Source organism: Lagopus leucura, unplaced genomic scaffold (genome assembly GCF_019238085.1).
Source record: "Lagopus leucura isolate 7727_CA_CO unplaced genomic scaffold, USGS_WTPT01 Super-Scaffold_100034, whole genome shotgun sequence".
In the NCBI taxonomy this organism is placed as follows: Eukaryota; Metazoa; Chordata; class Aves; order Galliformes; family Phasianidae; genus Lagopus; species Lagopus leucura.
This window is the reverse complement of record NW_024962283.1, coordinates 2747722-2766331: the sequence shown is the minus strand read 5'-3', so window position 1 is coordinate 2766331 and position 18610 is coordinate 2747722. Positions and strand designations below refer to the sequence as shown.

Below are 18610 nucleotides of genomic sequence, written 5' to 3'. Positions count from 1 at the left end.
TTCTTCACACTGGCAATCCCACTGTGATTCACTCCACTGAACTTTTCACCTGGATATTCAACCTAGCTACATTTTTAGTTAAGGTGATGGCAGGGTTTAGAGGGGAAAGCTCTAAAATGGTTATGCTCCCTTGGAGGGCAGCAGAGTGGCCCTCCTGCTAAAAACTCAGATGAGCGCAGTGCAAAACTGCAGCTCTTGAAGTCACTGAGTCAAAAACACCCCACCACAATGTAACAGAAATAGGTAAGGAGAAAAGCTTGACTTACTGCAGTAAGGGCCCTGCCCTGGCAGTAGAACCCAGCCTTACAGGGACCACTTGGCCCAGTTTGCCCTGGAGCAGCACAGTAGAAACCACGGCCACATGGGCTGCATTCTGATGGTCCAGACAGTCCCTTTTTGTTACTGTAAGTTCCCTCTGGGCAGGGCTCAGGTTTAGAGCTGCCTTCACCACAGTAAAAGCCCTGCAAGACAAAGTCAGCTTAATACAGCATTCAGGACTCTTCTACTTAACAGATCCCCCACATACATCTTCTTCTACTAGATAACCACTGAAAAACAACTCACTACTGGGCAAGCTTTGGGCTCTGTCATGGCAGGAGAGTCACAATAGTACCCAGCTGGACACGGTTTGCACCTGTCTTCATCCTCTGCACTGGAATTAACCCAGAAGAATCCAGGGGTGCAGGGGAAGGAGAAAGGGAATCCAGTTCCTGGAGGGCAGTTGAAGCCAAGTGGACAATCTCCAGTCTAGAAAGCAAAAAAGACAGCGAGGGTGGCTTTGTCCTTCTTCTCTGGTAGGGAAGTGAGATATGCTAAGGTTCAGCAAAGAAAGATCCGAACTTCATCACCAATTTCAATAACCTGAAAGTTTTATTGCAAGAAAATGGTGCAGAAAAAGAGGGGAAAAAAGGGAATTCATAATCTCATTAGTAAAGCTCATAGATAGAAGGTGCTGACAGACAAAAGGTAAAGGAAAGACGGAAAATATGTATTAAGGAGGCTTCATTCACAGCCACAGCCTCTGGAAAAAAAAGTTGGGAGAAGCTGTGCTTACAGGATGGGGAATTCCTGAAGGCTCAGCCCCAGCTCTGTAGCAGTACTTCCCTGCAGGGCACAGTGAGCATTCCTCAGCACTGCTGAGTCCCTTCTGTTTACCATAGGTCCCATTGGGGCAAGGCTTTGCATCTGAGCCCTTGAAACAAAATAGAAAAACAGGTCTTACACGAACTGTCACACCCCATAAGGCCCACATGCAACAGATGAAGCTACAAGAATATTCCTTTCCAATTAGTGGGAATGTACACAGAAAAGCAGCCCAAAGGCTAAAACAGATGCACTCACAGTATCTCCCTGGGGACAGTAGAAGCCCCTCGGGCAGGAGTTCGCATTGGCCTCTGGAGCAACAGCCTGTCCTTCTGGGCATCGGAGACCAGCTGGGCAAACCATGGCCAGCAGCATCACCTCCCGGCTGGTGTGCTCACTAGCACAGTAATGTCCAACAGAGCACGGCAAGCAGGAGGCAGAACCTGGGTCCTACAACACACAATGATGTCCCTTTAAAAATTCCATCTAATCTAACCTATAAACAACAATCCGCAGGTAATTCAGTGTATTTATTCACCCTGCAGGCAAGAGTGCTTGGCAGTATGAAGCAGGCCCTGTCCTTCCTGTGGGTTATCCATGTGAAAGGCTCTGAGCCTCAAAACAGTCAGTCCAACACTTTTGCCAGCAGTAACAGAGAAAAACAAACACGTTCCCTTGACACTCAATTGCAAAGTGCAAATGAGAGATAATCAAGGTCCATTTGACATAGGTAAGTAAATCCCCATTCATCATTTATCTTCCAATCTTAATGAATGGTTCTAGTGGTAACCACAGAATTTGTGCTGTGATAAAAAAAATAGCATGGTCAGAAACTGACATATCCCTTTCAATAGTGAAAGCTAACAACTGTCATTATAATTACTCATTACAGTTCAGGGGCAGAGAAATGAGTCTCAGCTCCACTTTGTGAGAAGCAGTTGTGCCATCCACCATTCCCTTCTGGGGCTCCATCTCACTGTTTTACCTTCTACAGCCAAATGACTGCTTAACTGCACTGCAATCCAATACTTCTTTCAGAGCATGAACTAAATATGGGTGTTTGCTCTGCCATTCCCCTGCAATGCTTACACCAACAATGAAAACTAAAACAAATCACCCAAATCCAAAGCATCTATCCAACAGCACACTGGCAGGTGAGTGATGGATGAAGGGGATAGACTGCTACTGCAAGCTCCAGGAGTGGGAGTGACTGCAAGAAGAACATTGCATGTGATGCACTTCCAGCATCATGTCTGGAGCAGTGCCAAGCCTGATCATTCAGAAACACAAGGAACATTCCCAGTGCATTTCCTAGACTAGCACTTGCATTACTTAAAGGCTCAAGCGCAGGTGGACAACATTGTTTAAAGCACTGCATGCAATCTCCTCAAATACCCAGACTCCTAATGCAAGAAGACTGCCTCGTTCCAACACCTCCTTTGAGGGGTATATCCTTTAGCTCCCCTTTTTACCAAAATTATCCACTTTTTACGTTGGACAGATGGTAAGATAAAATTACTGCTGCTTACTGAGAAGTTGCCAGCACCACATGTTCGAGGTGTAACAGTGCCAAGGTTGGGGCAGTAGTACCCTCCAGGGCAAGGGACACAGTCTGCAGCCACTCCTGCACCATGTTCCACACGGTAAGTTCCTCTACAGGAGAAAAGACAACAGTAGAAAGAGTCACCAATGGTAGCAAAGTGACAAACGAAAGGACAATGTGTTTCTGGTTTGCATTTTTAGCCTCTCATATGGAGGATTTCTACCATTTCTGGAGGGAAGAAACTGTGATTCAGAGAAAACCTTCCTGGACTGCCCAGCAAGAAGCAAGGTGAAATGAATTTGTAAACATTTCTGGTGCAGAATGATACTACTTATAAGAAGTGTGCTGAAACACTCACGTGGATCACCCACAGCTATGTCAGCACATGCAGTGTACTTACTTTGGGCAAAGAACTGGCTTGGAGGTCCCACTGGGGCAGAACGCCCCGGCAGGGCAGGCAGTACAATCTTCCACTCTGCTGCTTCCCAGCCTGGTGCCATAAGTTCCTGCAGGGCAGGGGTGCTGTGTGCCTCTCCACGTACCTTCCCCCCAAAAAATGAGCAAACAACCATCTTAATTCTTATTAAAGCTTTGAAAAGAGAAAGCAATATAATGCCCTCGGCTCTTTGTTGTTGTTAAGTACTTACATGAGTTACATATAACCATGTATTTCCTTACGTGCACATAAGTGTATGTGTGTACATGCATATATACACACATATATACTGAAGTACAGACATATACATGTGTGTAAATATATATATGCACATATGTATGTATACAAATCACTGACCACAGCTCTGAGCACAAACCAGGAAATATTTATTAAAAATTCACCATTTAGCAAATGCTGCCCAATCTTTAGCAGGAAGATTTTAGGACTGTATTCATACCAGACATTTCATTAGGCATCTTAATTCTTTGGAAACGAAGGGAGAGGAATTGATGATGCCGATACGCCCAGTTCAAACAGTACAAGCTTAAAGTATTCACTGCACAGAACAACCAACCACACACCGAAATGCTTTGGTGCAAATAAACTAATAAAGCCACGTGCTGCCTTTATCAGAGTCCACAGCATTTGTAAGGACAGAAATAATGGAAATTTCTTTCATTTCTGGCTACAGCTGCCTACCTTGAGGGCAGTAGTGCCCTGAGCTGCACATGCCAGAAGGGACATGAGATCCTCCTACACAAAACCAGCCTGCAGGGCACAGCAAGCATTCCTCTGCTGATTTCAGCCTTGTCCTGTTGCTCCAGGTGCCCGGGGCACACTTGTGCTGCACTGCATGCTTGGTGCCTGGTGGACAGTAGTGCCCAACTGGACATGGAGCAGGAGGCTTCTGTCTTCCCCCTGTTCCTGTAAACATAAAGAGATGAAATGTAGCCTACTATGCAGCATACTGGCTTCAGACAATCTAATTCCCTTGGTCTGTTTTCAGCTCTGGAAGATGCTGCATCAAGTCTTTTCCTTTTGCACCTTTCCTCCATTCAAAATGAGATAATTACTTCCTCTGTTGACAAGAGGTTGTCACAGAACTGGCTACTAAAGCAATTATTTCCAGCCTTGAGAACCCTGCAGGGTGCCTGTGTCCAAACCTGACAGACATTAAATTGAAGAGACCATCAACGTGCAAAGTATTTGGATACTGTAAAAAACGGCTGCTTCCATTTCATAAAGTGAAAGCAGTAATATCAATAATATCAACAACAGTTATCACCAAAGGAAAACCTCAGACTAGAATTAAACTCAATCTGTTCAGAAGGTACAGCATCTCTGCAGTAATGCCAAACCCTACAACTGACACCTTTTTCCCCATTTCCATCACTGATAACTCAGTGATCTACTTTCAGTTACTGGGGGGATGCATGGCACAAGGTACCAAAGAACACCATTCATTTTGCCATAAAACCACATACCTCTGACACAGAAATACCCAGCAGGACACGTCTCACACTGGGACTTATCAAAGAGGTCAAAGCCATTGCCAACTGTTCCTGGAGGACAGGCATTGCTGGGAAGTTGTGGGCTGGACGATCCTACTGGGCACACGTACCTGAAATAACACAGCAGGTTGGTCAGGGCCAATGGCTCAATGAAAGAGGGAGGAAAACTCTGAGCCCAGCCAATATAACGTGATAAACAGCACAGCTGGAAAAAAACAAAGCAGCCACATCTGCTGTACTTCAGAAAATTCCTCTACCAACGCATCCCATGTCAGAGGGATTTACCAGAAACTGTAATAAAACCTCAACATTCCAGAGGAATCTCTATGGAAAACAAAACAAAAAAAAAAAAAAACAACCCAAAGAACCAATGACACCACAATGGAGATGAACTACACGTACAGACATATAGGAATGCACAGAAAACAACCAAGGCTTACCCTGGTAAGCACTCAGAGTCAGGCTGGGCTAATCCAGCCTGGGTGCAAGCTCTTCCTGCTGGGCAGGCTCTGCAGTCAGTAGCTTCATCCTGTCCTTGGAGAGGATTGTATGTACCTGGCTGGCACGGTGCTGGGTGACTTGCTCCCTCAGGACAGAAATACCCAGCAGGACACTTCAAACACAATCCATTTCCTAATGTGAAAGAAGGTATTTAGAGTCCCAAAGGGAGCACGACTTGCTGACAAAACAGAGTCCTACAAAATGTGATGCCTTTACCATCACCTACAGCAAGAAAGCATAATGGAAGTTTATTCATAACAGCAATGAAGTTAGTGCAAAGCCAGAAGGTGGTGGTATTGGATTAGCTGATTATTACTGTGACTGAGTGGCTCCTGGAAGCAGTAGAACCATCTGGACTATGTTGGTAATAAGAGAAGTAAGACACATTGAAAAGCAAACACATCAGCCTGAAAACACACTCTGATGGAGGTAGATTCAATAACCTCAGTCACAGAGGAGCCTGGGGTTTCCACGAAAGCTGGGCTGTTTCCATGTTTGTACTCTGAATACTGAAAGAATTGAATGAGTTTCACAGACTGGAGATGGACTCAATAAAAATGAATGGATGCCTCCGGGAATGGCAGCCATCTGAGCATCTCTAAAATCACATGTGCTAAGACATCCTGAACTGCAACTTAAAGGGAACACTGGCAAGACCAATAGGTAGTGAAACAATGCTTCCTTACTGGTTTTGTCACATTCACAAAGTGCATTTCATGACAGAATGTCCCCAGATGTTTAACTTAGTGAAAAGGAAACACATTTAGCACAGGAATATCTACTATCCACTGAGTCAAAGCTGCCAAGTGCACAAAGCAAATACAGTGATACTGACTGTGAAGGGAATGCAACGGCTCAGTGCTATTGAGGCTCCCAAGAACACTTCCAGGTTGAACCCCAATGGAAGGCAAGTGCATCCCACTGACTGTGCTGTACTGCAGCCAGGGAACACAAACTGACACCGCCATATGACTCAAAATATCTTCCAGCATGTCAGAGTTAATTCTTATGCCCCCTGTTTGTTTTGTAGACAGCACTGTGTCATTTTTGCCAAGCTTTCCTTAGGAGAGTTGACAACATCGTTATAGAATGTACTACAGGCATAGGATATCAGCTTACATTATTAAACTGGAAGTGTTTTTGAACTCGTATCTCCTTTACATCTTCCACAGTGTTTGCTCAGGTGCCACTGGCCCTGTCTCTAGAATTTAGCTGTCTTGATGAGATGCCAGGTTTGTTCCTCGCTGCTCTACGTAAATGCAACCCTGCTTTTAATTTCAGAAGTGGGTGGAAAGCAGCAATTTCCTAACCTTAGCTGGTGAGCAAAAAACTCATTCAGCAGTCAAGATGCTTTAGCAGCTGAGTCATTCGCTAGAAAAGAAACGATCAAATAGAAAAATATGGGGGCTTGAATTGAAAGAGATAATTATTTCCTCAGCACACGTACCTCTCTGAGGCACAGGGCACAGCAAATGTGAAGTGAGATCGAGCAACCACACTCCAGGTTTCCACTCCTGGCAGTGCACCTGGTGATTTGTGCCCCCGGACAAAACATTCTGGACTTGGGCCAAAGCTTGTTTTAGTAATGGAGTTCATCCTCTCAGTCTCTGCAACACTATTTTCCCATTTGTACAGCAGCATTAAGAACAGAGCAGCACTTTTATACTGTTGAAAGAGACCCTGAGGTACTCCAGAATGTTCAAAATCAGAGTTGGCCTAAGAAACATGTGAGAATTGCAGGGGAAGCCTTGTGCCCATGTCCTTGCAAACACATCAGAACGTCACCTGTGGCTCCTACAGCTTCTGAAAGTTTAAATTGCAGTGTTTATTTATTGTTAAAAGAAAAAAAAAGTTCTGACTAATCTGTAGTGCAATTTCACCCTGCTGCAAAAATGAGCTGACGTTATTTTGATTGATTCATATGCATACAAATGGAGCATCTGTTTGAAAAATGGAAGACATTCAGTTGACTTTACCACATTACTCTGTAACAGACCTGCTGGATGACACTGAACACGTAATTTCAGATTGCTTCTTAATTATTTCTATTGCAAGTGCAATTACCACCTCTTTCTTTGCTGAAGCTTCTTAGAAATCTCTGCACAGGGTAGACATGTAAGTGCTATGGTCCACATCCACACAAGGAGTTCAATGAGGTGGACAGTAAACGTCTGTGGATGCAGCAGCTCTGTAGACCTACTCCAAGCTTTAGTTCTGCTAATAACAGGACTTTGAAGGTCATGTTTTAATATGGGATGGATTTCTATTTCAGATAAGTCCATCTGGTTCCTGATTCTGCCAGCTGTGTCTCTTACAGAAAGTAAAGCTGCACGATATCCTTCAGGTTTGGCACCAAAAGGCAAAAAGGATCAGACCCTAAAAATCCCCATTCCAGCTCTGTCAGCTTGAAACTTTTTACTGAGACAGCGAAAAACTTCCATCAATTCTTTATAAATTGCCAACCAACAACAGTTTCCTGGACTGGGCCCCCAGTCCTCATGCTGCACACATTCATGAAGGTGTCCTCTCTTTCACAGGCAGCTGTTCATGCAGTCCATTCCATTAAAAACAGAAAGATTTCTTTCACTTAGAGGTGTCATTCATTAGGACAAGTGTCATGACAGAGGCTGCTGGCTGCATCACTCATCTCCTGTTCTAACAGATGCCATTGGTGAATAAAATAAGCCTGTTTATTACTGGAGGGTCACTGCAGGAGTGACCTCAGTGCAAGAATACTGTAGAAATATGGAAGCACCGGATATCCAGTGGGATCCAGCCAGCTGAGTGACAGCTGTGGACCCCTCCTTACGTTCACACACCAAGAGAAAGAAACTCCTAACTGTGACCTGCTTGCTGGAGGGCTTAGCCTTGACACAGCAGACTGAATCAAGCTAACTGATTTCCAATGCAACACTGTACACACAATGACTCGTGCACAGTGTTGGGTGTGATCTTGCATGCTGACAAGACACATATGCTGCCTCTTCTCCCCTTTAAATGAACTATTTTAAAAGGAGCTCTATGCCAAACGCTCTGTTTTTTGTAAGCCCCCTGCACCAGCAAATTCTTCCATAGTGGCCCAACTACAACATGAGTGTCTGGAGAGAAGGGTTATATTTACCATGCCATTTTTTTCCACCCTTCTCTTCCTGTCTCCAACTGTACACCTTCTGTCTCACCTCGATTCCTTCAGTGGCACATTTCTCTCCAGAACCTCTCTAAACAGGCAGATTCTGAAACCCTTTCAGTCTCTATGCTAGAAAAGATGCTGCAAACCTGGCTGTTGCTATCCTACATGTGAAAGGTTAACTTTACAGCTTGGATACCTCTAGATAAACTGTCTTTAGCTTTGATAAATGCAGTAGCCCCAGGGATTTGCTCACCCTACTGAGTAGATGAGGGCAGTGGTTGCACAGTGCCAGCTGAGCAATAAAAAGACAGCGCTACTGACAATAAATAAAGCTCTCCCACATGCAGGACACAGTTTATTTGCAGCCTCTCTCAACAGACTTTTGTTTTTCATGGTTAATCTCTTCCCAAGAAATTACAACCCAAACATATTGTATTTTGTACAATACTAATAACTAATTGATGCTACACTGCCAGTCTGGTGATTTGTAGGAGATTCCATGTTCCTTCCATCCAGCTCTAGCACAGCCTTAAAGAGAACCTAGCAAATGAGCATTGTAGCCATCATCCCTTCATAAACATGTACTTCACACTGTGATTTAGAGCAAGAATTATTACTCCCACTGCAAAATATTATGACACACACCAGGTAAGAACGAGGAGCTGCTGCTGGGCATGAGAATCTCCTCTTTGGGTTTGTAGTTCCCTGCTGGGCATGGAGGAGTGTCTGTAAGGCTGCCTGCACAGAAGTGACCTACAGGAAAGAGCAAAGCATGTGGTTTAGAAACAGTGTCCTAGAACAACTCACTTAAAGCCCTTCTGCCAGTTGTACACTCAGTGATGAAATGCTCGTGCTCAGCTAGAATGAATTATTTTTTCCCAAGTAAGATTTTGTAAGACTTGATATCAAATGCTTTACTAAACTCCAGATGGATCATCTGAAGAGCGTTAAAAAAAAAAAAGGATTTAACTGTGCAATAAAACTGCCACTGCTATGTTGAAATATATTGCCATGTATCAGCACAGCAATGACTCTTCACTCACACGCACACAACACTTAAGTACACAGATTATATATAATTAAAGTCAGTCAAACCGTGCAAAAGAACGCTGAGAACCCTCAAGCCTCTCTGGCTTGTGATGGCACTGAAGCTCCTTACCATCTTTGCAAGTAGTCTGGATCGTTTACTTTGATTTACAAGAGCTGATGGAAAACATGGCCATTAGAACACACAGGACTAATTTTAACACCAAAACATTGAATTTCAGCATTGGATACACAGCATCTATTTACCTCATCGATCATCTACTGAGAGATTTTCACTTGCTCTCTCCAGGTTCTGCTGGTGATACACTTCAGCTGAAATCTGACCTCAGCCTTTGGTTGATCTTGTGTCGTAAACAATAACACAGCAGCAAATCTGTCACTGTGAAATCCATGCACTGACATGCCCACAGCTCTTATTCTAGTAAGCATGGTCTATAAATGGTTCCTTAAGTCAAAAGAACACAGCATTTCCTGGATGATTATTTTTAACGGAGTCAGGATAAGTTCCCTGACTCTCTATAGGACACCATAAAAATAATTAAGTATTATATGATAAAAAGACATCATCACTTCCCTCAACAAGCTGTTGTACAGCTTGTGTACAACAGCTTACTTATCTGCTACACAATCTCATACACTGGAAATACAGCAAACTCCTCTATTTTGTCATGTGTATTACTATAGCTGGATCTAATAAATTACTGAGGTTTTGGTCTGGCATGATCTCTGTAGCTATTCTATTTCTCCATCTACTAGGAGACAAGGTATCCAAAAGTACAGGAACTCTTCATTATTTAATAAAAAGGATTCTAATTACAGATGTAAGAATCAAGTTACTAGGTTCAGTGACTCTGCAGGAGGAACTGCTCATTAAACACTTCATCTTCACATGCAAGACAGGGCTTAGAGGGGAGGAGATGGCTTGGTAGGACTGCAGATTGTGAACAGCATCCCTGCAGTGACATTAAATATTCCTTTGCAAAATCACAGCTACAGCAGGCTGGCCCTGTCAGCCCATATTTCTTGGGTTCTGTTGGGTAGAAAATGTGAATTAAAACCTGATTTCCGTGCAGGGAATTATCAGTAATAGCACCACTACCTGCAGCACTAAATATTTCCTATTACCAAGCACTGCAAAAAAGGAACGGAATAGAATTTGTGTGGAGGCCCTTGAGGGTGTACCAAAGCCCCACGCTTTTCACAGAAGATCCCAACAGAAAGCTAACCTTAGGCTAGGAAATCCTCAGCAGGCTTGTATTCACTCTCTAGAACGTATAAAGGACAGGACAGATTTTAAAGCTGAAGAGAACTCTTTCTGGTAACAGGTAGCCTCCTTCGATTTCTGTCTTAATGACTAAAGATGATGCTCATGAGGTGCACTCACCTGCAGGACAGGGCTGGCATATCAGCGTGTCTTCAGCTGAGACAGAACCACGAGCATAGGTAACACAGTGAGTGTGGCTTGGATCTGGCTCCTGCCCGGCCAAACAGCGCTAAGGGGAAGAAACAGAAGCACACAGCAATGGGTTCAATGGGCCCCTGATGCCCAAAGCTATGTCCAAAGGAGACCTGAGTCAGGACATGAACCAGTACTGCATTCTTTCTTGTGCTTCCTCCTTCTCTGCCTTCTCCTCCTTGCCAGCACTCTCTCAGATCTATCCTTCAGGGTTAATTTCTAGAAACAAACTCACTCCAAGCTCCTTTGGGTCCTCAGCTGAGAGTTTTAACAGAAAGCAGAAGATCTGAGCACTTACAATCTCCAATTTTAGATAAAAAACGTGCATCCTGACAAGACATTCATGTTCAGGCCCCACCTCTCAGAAAAGTCGACCTTGAAAAATAACATGCTTGTTTTTGTACCTGCCTGCTCCTTCCATCTGGGCAGACATGGTTCTCTGGACATCCCAGGCACTCTGATTCTCCCTCTGGAGAATACTGGCCAGGACTGCAGCTCCTCTGCACACCACTACGTGGATCACACGAATAGCCATCTGGGCACGCATGACATCCAGCTCCACTCTCTAGGCTGAGATAGCCTTCAGGACAGACCTGCAGTGTAACCACAAGCAGCATCAGATCCAGACAAACGTATTCTTTTCGTGAACACGTGCAGCTCAAATGTTAGAAAGGATCTTGGATCATTTTCAACATCTGGCCTCCACACCGTGAAGAGTTCCACAGATTCACAGAATGCTTCACAGAACTCTTCTACAAACCCTTCAGTTTACAGCATTCCCAGAGAGTTCCCAACTTTTCACCATCAGTACTGTAAAGAAGGAATCAAGGCAGTGCTGCACACTGTCCACATGGATGGACACACGGCTTGCTCTGAGCAAAACAAAGCCAAATATCATTTCTATCCCCAAAAATCTCAAGCCAAATTGAAAAATCTGATTTGAAGCTCGAAATGAGATGATTCAAAATATGTGGCAGCAAATGTAGAGATGTGGAAAATACTACTTCCACCTGCCTGCTTTCCTTCCCTGCTCATCTGCTTACCTGGCAGGCTGTGATGTCCACTTGAGCTGGAAGTTCATTGGCTGTTCCCAGTGGGCATTTCCTTGGAGCTTTTTGACCCCCAGGGCAACTGGAACAAAAATAACGAGAGCTTTAAAACCAACCTCTTCCACCTCCTAAAAGCCAACATGGTGTTGTGCAGCTACAAGACCACCCCCATCTACTCAAACAGAGAATGATGAATTCAAATCAGATCATTCCAGAATCTCAATGGGAGCCGATACATTTTTAGTCTTCCAGGAGATAAGATGCAGTGCTTGGACTGCACATCCACAGGCACAATTTGCAGCAGGAGACCTAGCAACCTAAACTTAGGGTTCAAGTCAACCTGTCTTTTGCAATCTTGGCCTGAGATTTACCTGACAACTCTGAGGTGGCCACCACCACTTGCATTTGAATGAGCCAGGTGTGGCAGAGAATGCAGCCTTCGTGTTTTTCTCCTGAGGAAGGTGGAGTGCATTCCACCACAAGTCAATGACACAGTGTAGTTTAGGATGGCTTTCCAACTGGAACTTGGTTTTGTCAAGCTGACACTTCCCAGGAAGAACAATCACTGATTACAAGGGGAGCTGTGAATGCTCCAATCACTGCAGAAAGCCCCAGAAAGCACCTCTGCTCCAAAGACAGTGGTCTTCATGGTCAGCTGATTATTTCTATGAGAAACTAGCACTACACTTCATACATTACAAGACAGCTCTCCGCATTTTTTCAGCCTAACAGAATGCTGCAAATGCCCCAAAGTTTAACTTGCTTATTTGCAAGAGCAGAAGCACTGAGAGAAAGGGAAGGAAAGAGACTTACTAGTAGCCTGTAGGACATTCCAAACAGTTGCCAGCTGTGTAGTAATGTCCCTGCTTGCAGTCTATGTGACACTGGGTCTGGCAGTCTACATTGCTTTCTGGTGAGGAGGAAGAGGTCCCTATAAGAAAGCAGAAGAAAATATATCTCATTTATTCTATTTTTATTCATTCATTTCTTAGAGTAAGCTGTCTGTTCTGCACTCAAATGAGCATCTTTGTGCTGTTACCTGAAAACTGTCACATTTGATTCCTTCCTGTGTTTTAAGAATTAGCTCTTCTTGGTGAAAGCATCCCCCCTTCTCTGCCTGTTTCCTCCCATGAATTAATTAAAAACAAAACACAAAAAAAAACCACTCATGGTTTTGAAAGAACTGCAGCCAGACCCAAGAGCTTATAACCAGAGCAAGCTAAACAACTGTCATCTCTAATGCCTTACAGCCTTCAGAAGGTAACAGTGTCAGCACTAATACAACAACAAGTCTGTCTGAATAAGAAAGTTATCCACTCACCTGTCAGGAAGGTCCTAAGGCTACAGAACAAGATCAGCCAACTCAAAGCATTAGCCATGGGGCTGGTAAACAACTGTTAAAGAAATGCTCAGATGTTATGCTGAAAGCATTTCTTGAACATCTGGTGTTGCCTCTGCTGATGCCCACTGTAACCAAATCCCCCTCACGTAATCACTTTCCAATAGAGCCTGGAGTGAAATGAACACCACACAGCAGAGAGATGGCTCAAGAGGTACAACAGTGGAAAATACCCTACAGTGCTGGTGCTAAAAAGAGAAAACTCATTTAAACAAGAGATAATGTATACCTTCACGTGGGCAGGGAGATTGAAAGTCTCTTTGTCATCATCTTGCACGTCCGTCTGGCTGCTCAGAAAGATAACCCCACAGGGTCACAGAGTTGTTCTTCAGTGTCTACATGAAATATTTCCTTCTTGCAAACTGTTTGTTCTGCAATGTCAGGTTCTTCCTGGAATTTGAAAAAGCCAAGTGAATTCTTCCTGAAACTCCGTTCTCCCCTGTAACGCACACTGCCTTCTAGCTAAGTTTTCCTGTTCCAAGAAATACCCTTTGATGAAACACAAAACTAAACTTTGTGAAAGCATTGGCAGTGCTGGGGAGCAAAGAGAACCTGTAGCTCTGCAGCAAGAGCAAAACAAGCAGAACATATCCCGAAGCCATTTCATGCACACTCTACTTCAGAGCAGCCTTGTTTTTAAAAAGTGTTCTCCTGCTTTTAAAAGTAACATAAAAAATTCAAGATTCAGCACCTGCTCCAGTGGAAACTGCAAAGAGATCCTTTTTCTCCCTATAAATCACAATATCCTCTCTTTGCTTCGAGAACCTCCTGGAAGCCCAATACTACTGAGGGCTTTGGAAACAGATCGATTACTGGCAAAAGAAGGAAAAATACTCTTCTGTCTTCCAAGTTTCATTGCTGATGCAATTCCACTAGCAGGCAAGAGCCAGAATGAGGCTGCCTGTAGGTTCACATGGAATTATTGGGGAGCCCTTTTGTCAAAAAAAACCTTAAAAGATGGTAATAAACTAAGCCCTAACCATGGTGGGAGAACATCCACAAACAGGGCTCACGCCTGTCTTTCTAACTAGCAAAGCACCATCTGTTGCACTTTATAAAGTCTTTAATTAAGCTCCTCCAGTACAACTCAGATATGTCTGTTTCTTCCTATTCTACAAACAATTCCTGGAAATCTCTGCAATTATCTTATATTACAGGCAAGAATTGCCAATTAAAACCTAATCAACACAGTGTAAAGGCAGGCACCAGGCCAAGTGCTTCTAATTCTCTTCCCATTTTCGACCTGCTTGCCCCCTGTACTTCAGAAAGTTCAGAGAAGACAGAAGATGCAATGGAAGGCGGAAAAGGAGAGAAAATTAGGAAGATTCACACTGCTTCATTTTCACTTCCCTAATTAACTGTAGAATACTTGGATCCATGCACAGGTAACTCACAGGCCACAACCACTGCAAGACAAAGGAAAATAATGCATCTGCTGCATGGCTGATGGTTCGTTTGGGGGATGGAACACAAACTTGGTGCTCAGATGTGGTCACTGCTCCCTGTGACCTGCTGAAACAGAGCTTGCAGGGGTCAGTACCTCACTGTGCGTCACTCACTGCTACAGCACAAAGTCCTACCTCGTCATCCAGGCTCCCCAGCTCTCAACTCCAAACCTCTCAGCCCAAATTCTGACATCTGCTGGGTCTGCATCAATTTTCAATCCTCCCACTTCATCTGTCTCTGCCACAGCCACTTCTGGCATCAGCAAGAAGACAAATCAGGCTTGATGCACTCCTTTCCTGGGCTGCTACAGAATAAAACAGCAGCACAACCTGAGACTCACTCCAGGACACCAGGATTTACTTTCACAGAGCAGCAGCATCATTCATCTGAAGCACCACGAAACCCTGCACAGTTTATACCAGAGGATAAGCTGCAGCTATCTATTCCTGGCTAGAAAGAAAACAGAGCATTGCTATTACTTTATCTTCTTCTGTCAAGAAGCAAATAAATGCAGATTGAATTATAAACCTGGGCTGTTGGAAGCAACGTGCAAATACCTGAAGGAGACTCCAGCAAGGAAAATAAATAGGTGTGTCCTCTTCTCAGCTGCATGCATTTAGGATTAGCAAGCATTGGCACAGCCATTCCTTTGGGATACACACTAATGCAGCTTCCAGCACCGATGTATTCATCCTCTCCAGACCAACAACTTCCTATTGCTTCAGCAGACATGACTGCATTTTGAACAAGTTCCAAACTGTCTGGAGCTGTGGGGTCAATCCTAAAGGAGCCACTCAGCTTAGAGGTCTCTTCACAAAGCAGAAAGGCCCCAATTCTCTTGACTGGAACACCAAAAATCAGTCCTGCTCAGCTCACTGCCAATAGTAATTGACTGCTGGATGTGTAAGCAGCATCACTACCTACCTATTGCAGGAAGGGTGTGTGTGCCTACCTGTTCTTCACCTAAAATATCAGGGAAGACATCTCACCTTGCTGAAAAGTGCAATCAGTTACACTGAAATTAGTTAGCATTTCACACAGGCAATCACCCCCAGCCATCAAACCTCATAAAACGTCCCCTTTCTAAATGAAAAATACGCAAATACCCAAAATTGCAAATCTCATTTCACACCATGTCTTCTTGAGGGGGGGAAGGGAGAGGGGAAGGGAGGCACAAAAGGCTCAGAACTGTGGGGAGAGGCAAGAAGCAGGAATCACATGGAGAATGGTTTCATTACTTGCATTTGCACACACACACACACAAAAAAAAGACTTCTTCAACAGCTTCAGGAGATTTCTCATTAATGCAAAAGGAAAAGATCTGCAAGTTTAAATCAAAAAGTGCGTTTTGTTCCTCTACACAAACAAGCAGTTTTCTACTTCAAGCCACCACTTGTCTCACAAAATGACAGGAATGACATGGATTGCTCAGGGTGGAGCTCCCTCCCATCCACTTCCTTTTTCCTTATTATTATACAGATAGTTCTACTTAAATGCCTGAGGATTAACACATTAATATTTCCCCTTTAGAGCCACAAAGCTGGGCCACAGCTTTCATACATCAATGCATGCACATATTTATACACACACTATTAAAACAAAACCCCAAACTCTGCAAATCTCTCATAATGATCCCAGTAAACACCATCCATAATTCACATCAGCTTATGGGTGGCTGCAATACCCCACTGCACCTGAATCCCAAACACCTGCTAACACAGGGCAGAACATCACAAGGCACTAATGCTCCTCAGCACAGAGCTGCAGATGCTCTCAGAGGCGCTGCAGTGACACAGAGCCTATTTTCTTCTTATTATTAGTGCTGAAGGACAAGCTGTGAGGTTTAAACAAGGGACCACAAAATTTGTGCATGCACCACTGCAGTCAGGTGCCAACACACACGTAAAGTTCAGCCATCCTTCGTGGATAAATGAAAGACTCTCCTCTTCTGGGAGGAAACAACAGCAGTGAAACAGCAGCGTAAAATTGCACCGCTGCTTTATCTTGCATGCTGTTTTGCATGCTAAGCTTTATCCCTACCAAACTAACAAAATTAAATGGTGAATTTACAAAGGCAATAAACTTCCGAGAGAGAGAAGAGAAATTAAACGCTTATAACATCGAATAACAGAAAGATCTCCAGGCAAATTTAGATTAAGACGCAGCACCGCTTCCTCACACAGCCTCCAACGGCCCCAATGAAAGCAACCAATGGATATGGGCAGCATAGAGCAGAGCAGGGAAAAGCAGAGAGGAAGAAAGAGAGGGAAGAACCCCAGCTCTAGAGAAATCAATAGCAAAACACTCTGGATTTTCTACAGATTTTCCCACCCTAAACCCAACTCAGAACACGCTGCACCGTGCCAGAGCATTTTTCCCCACTACTGTGCCCATGACAAGGGCTGGGTCAGAACAGACCAACCCTTCCCTTGTATCACTCTCACACGGCTTTCCATTTTCTCTGGCATGCAGACAGTTATGAAACAGTCCAGTTCTGCTCCTGGACATCATCACAGGGCTTCCAAAATTTCATAAAGCCTGCTTCATCACCAGATGTGAAGCCGTCTGGGCCTTCTTAGATAGCTGCACTCTGAGAGACTTCAGGCATCGTTTGTTAAATTACATAATCGCATCACAATTAACAGAAATTTCATTCTGGTGAGGCAGTGCTCCAAACCTCATATTTGGTTGCACTGCCCTTAGCAAGAGAGGGCTAGGAAGGCTAAAGGCCTTTTTAATCCCACTGCCCACAACCCTTCAATTCCCGCAGTGCCCTTGCTGCCTTCCACCTCCAGAGGCAGATGACCATCACTGCAGATTAGGTATCAAAAAGGAGATTCAAAACCACCTTGAAAAGCTGATGTCACCTTCTGAAGTTTTCACTACTGCAGTATTAAACAGGGTCTGGGAAGCGTATGGGGGGGATGGGTTAACAGATATGTTTTGATCATCGCTATGACAATAAAAGTGTAATCACTGATGTTGACCTGGTGCTACTGCTTTGTTAGCTCAGCGAATCAAACCCAACTTCAGAAAAATAAAAGCAGAGACCAGAACCTGCTACCCACCAACCTACTGCTGAAATTGGCCAAAGGAAGCACTGCAAATGTGGAGAGAGCTTGTCAAAGAGAGAAAATAATGTGCACACAGTAACGAAGGCAGGGTTGGCTGCAGCTCCACTGTGGGCTAAAGCAATGCCTACAGGCAGCAGAGAAAGCGTTCTGGAAAAGCAGTACAGGAAGATCCTACTATTTCTCCATAAAGAAGGCAAAATTGTTCTGTTTGCACACTGTGCTCTGAAAGAATTGCTTGGCTTCTCCCTGAGAAAGTTTCAAGGGCCCCAGTCCTCCACGATCTCTTGTTTAAGAGAAGAATCACAGTAAGCATTTCCTGCCAGCAAGCATCAGGGTTTTAACAGCCAGACAACTGCAGCCAAGTGTTAGTATAGGATCAGCCAGTGGAACAAAACAAACACTGCTGATAAGTTGGGACAGGATCAGGAGAATGCTGAACATCAGACTAACCAATGGATCAGGTGTGAATCCCAACAGCACAGCTCACTTTCAGCTCTGGTGTGATCAGACCAGAATAATAAGAGATTTGACCTTGCTCGAGTCACGCTTGTGTGTTTGTCCCAGCAGATCTTTTTCCACTTTGATTTTTTCTAATAAAACTGTGTCTGCTGTTAATAAAACAAACAGGCATGTCACTTTCCCAGTGGGTGCAGCCTCATTAATTTTATATTCCTTCACTTAAAACAGAGGAATGTTTTCTGACCCCGTAAATAGCAACCCTCCCCCAAAGCAATTACTGATCTGTTGGCAAACCTAGGGGAATCAATTCAGCTTGGACTTCCTAAAAATACTGCAAATTTGCATGGGAAACAGTGGCAAAAGAATAAATGATGCAGGCTCCAAAACCATCCCTGAGGAAGCTCTTCAGAATGAGTTACTTCTAGGAGGACAAGCAAGACAGGACTAATAAACACCTCCATTCAACTCCTAGTAGG

General features: G+C 44.0%; 1 protein-coding gene across 1 annotated transcript; it reads right to left on the bottom strand.

The window, feature by feature from the left end:
• Positions 1 to 2608: 2608 nt before the first annotated feature.
• Positions 2609 to 13150, bottom strand: LOC122185991 (multiple epidermal growth factor-like domains protein 11). Its single transcript, XM_042882237.1, has 10 exons — positions 13078 to 13150; positions 12570 to 12687; positions 11751 to 11838; positions 11112 to 11300; positions 10636 to 10744; positions 8850 to 8957; positions 5014 to 5206; positions 4547 to 4683; positions 3762 to 3986; positions 2609 to 2736 (listed from the first exon to the last, which is right to left on the bottom strand). Exons 1-10 carry the CDS (start codon positions 13133 to 13135, stop codon positions 2609 to 2611), a joined length of 1353 nt encoding a protein of 450 aa, XP_042738171.1. The 5' UTR covers positions 13136 to 13150.
• Between the last annotated feature and the right edge of the window lie 5460 nt (positions 13151 to 18610).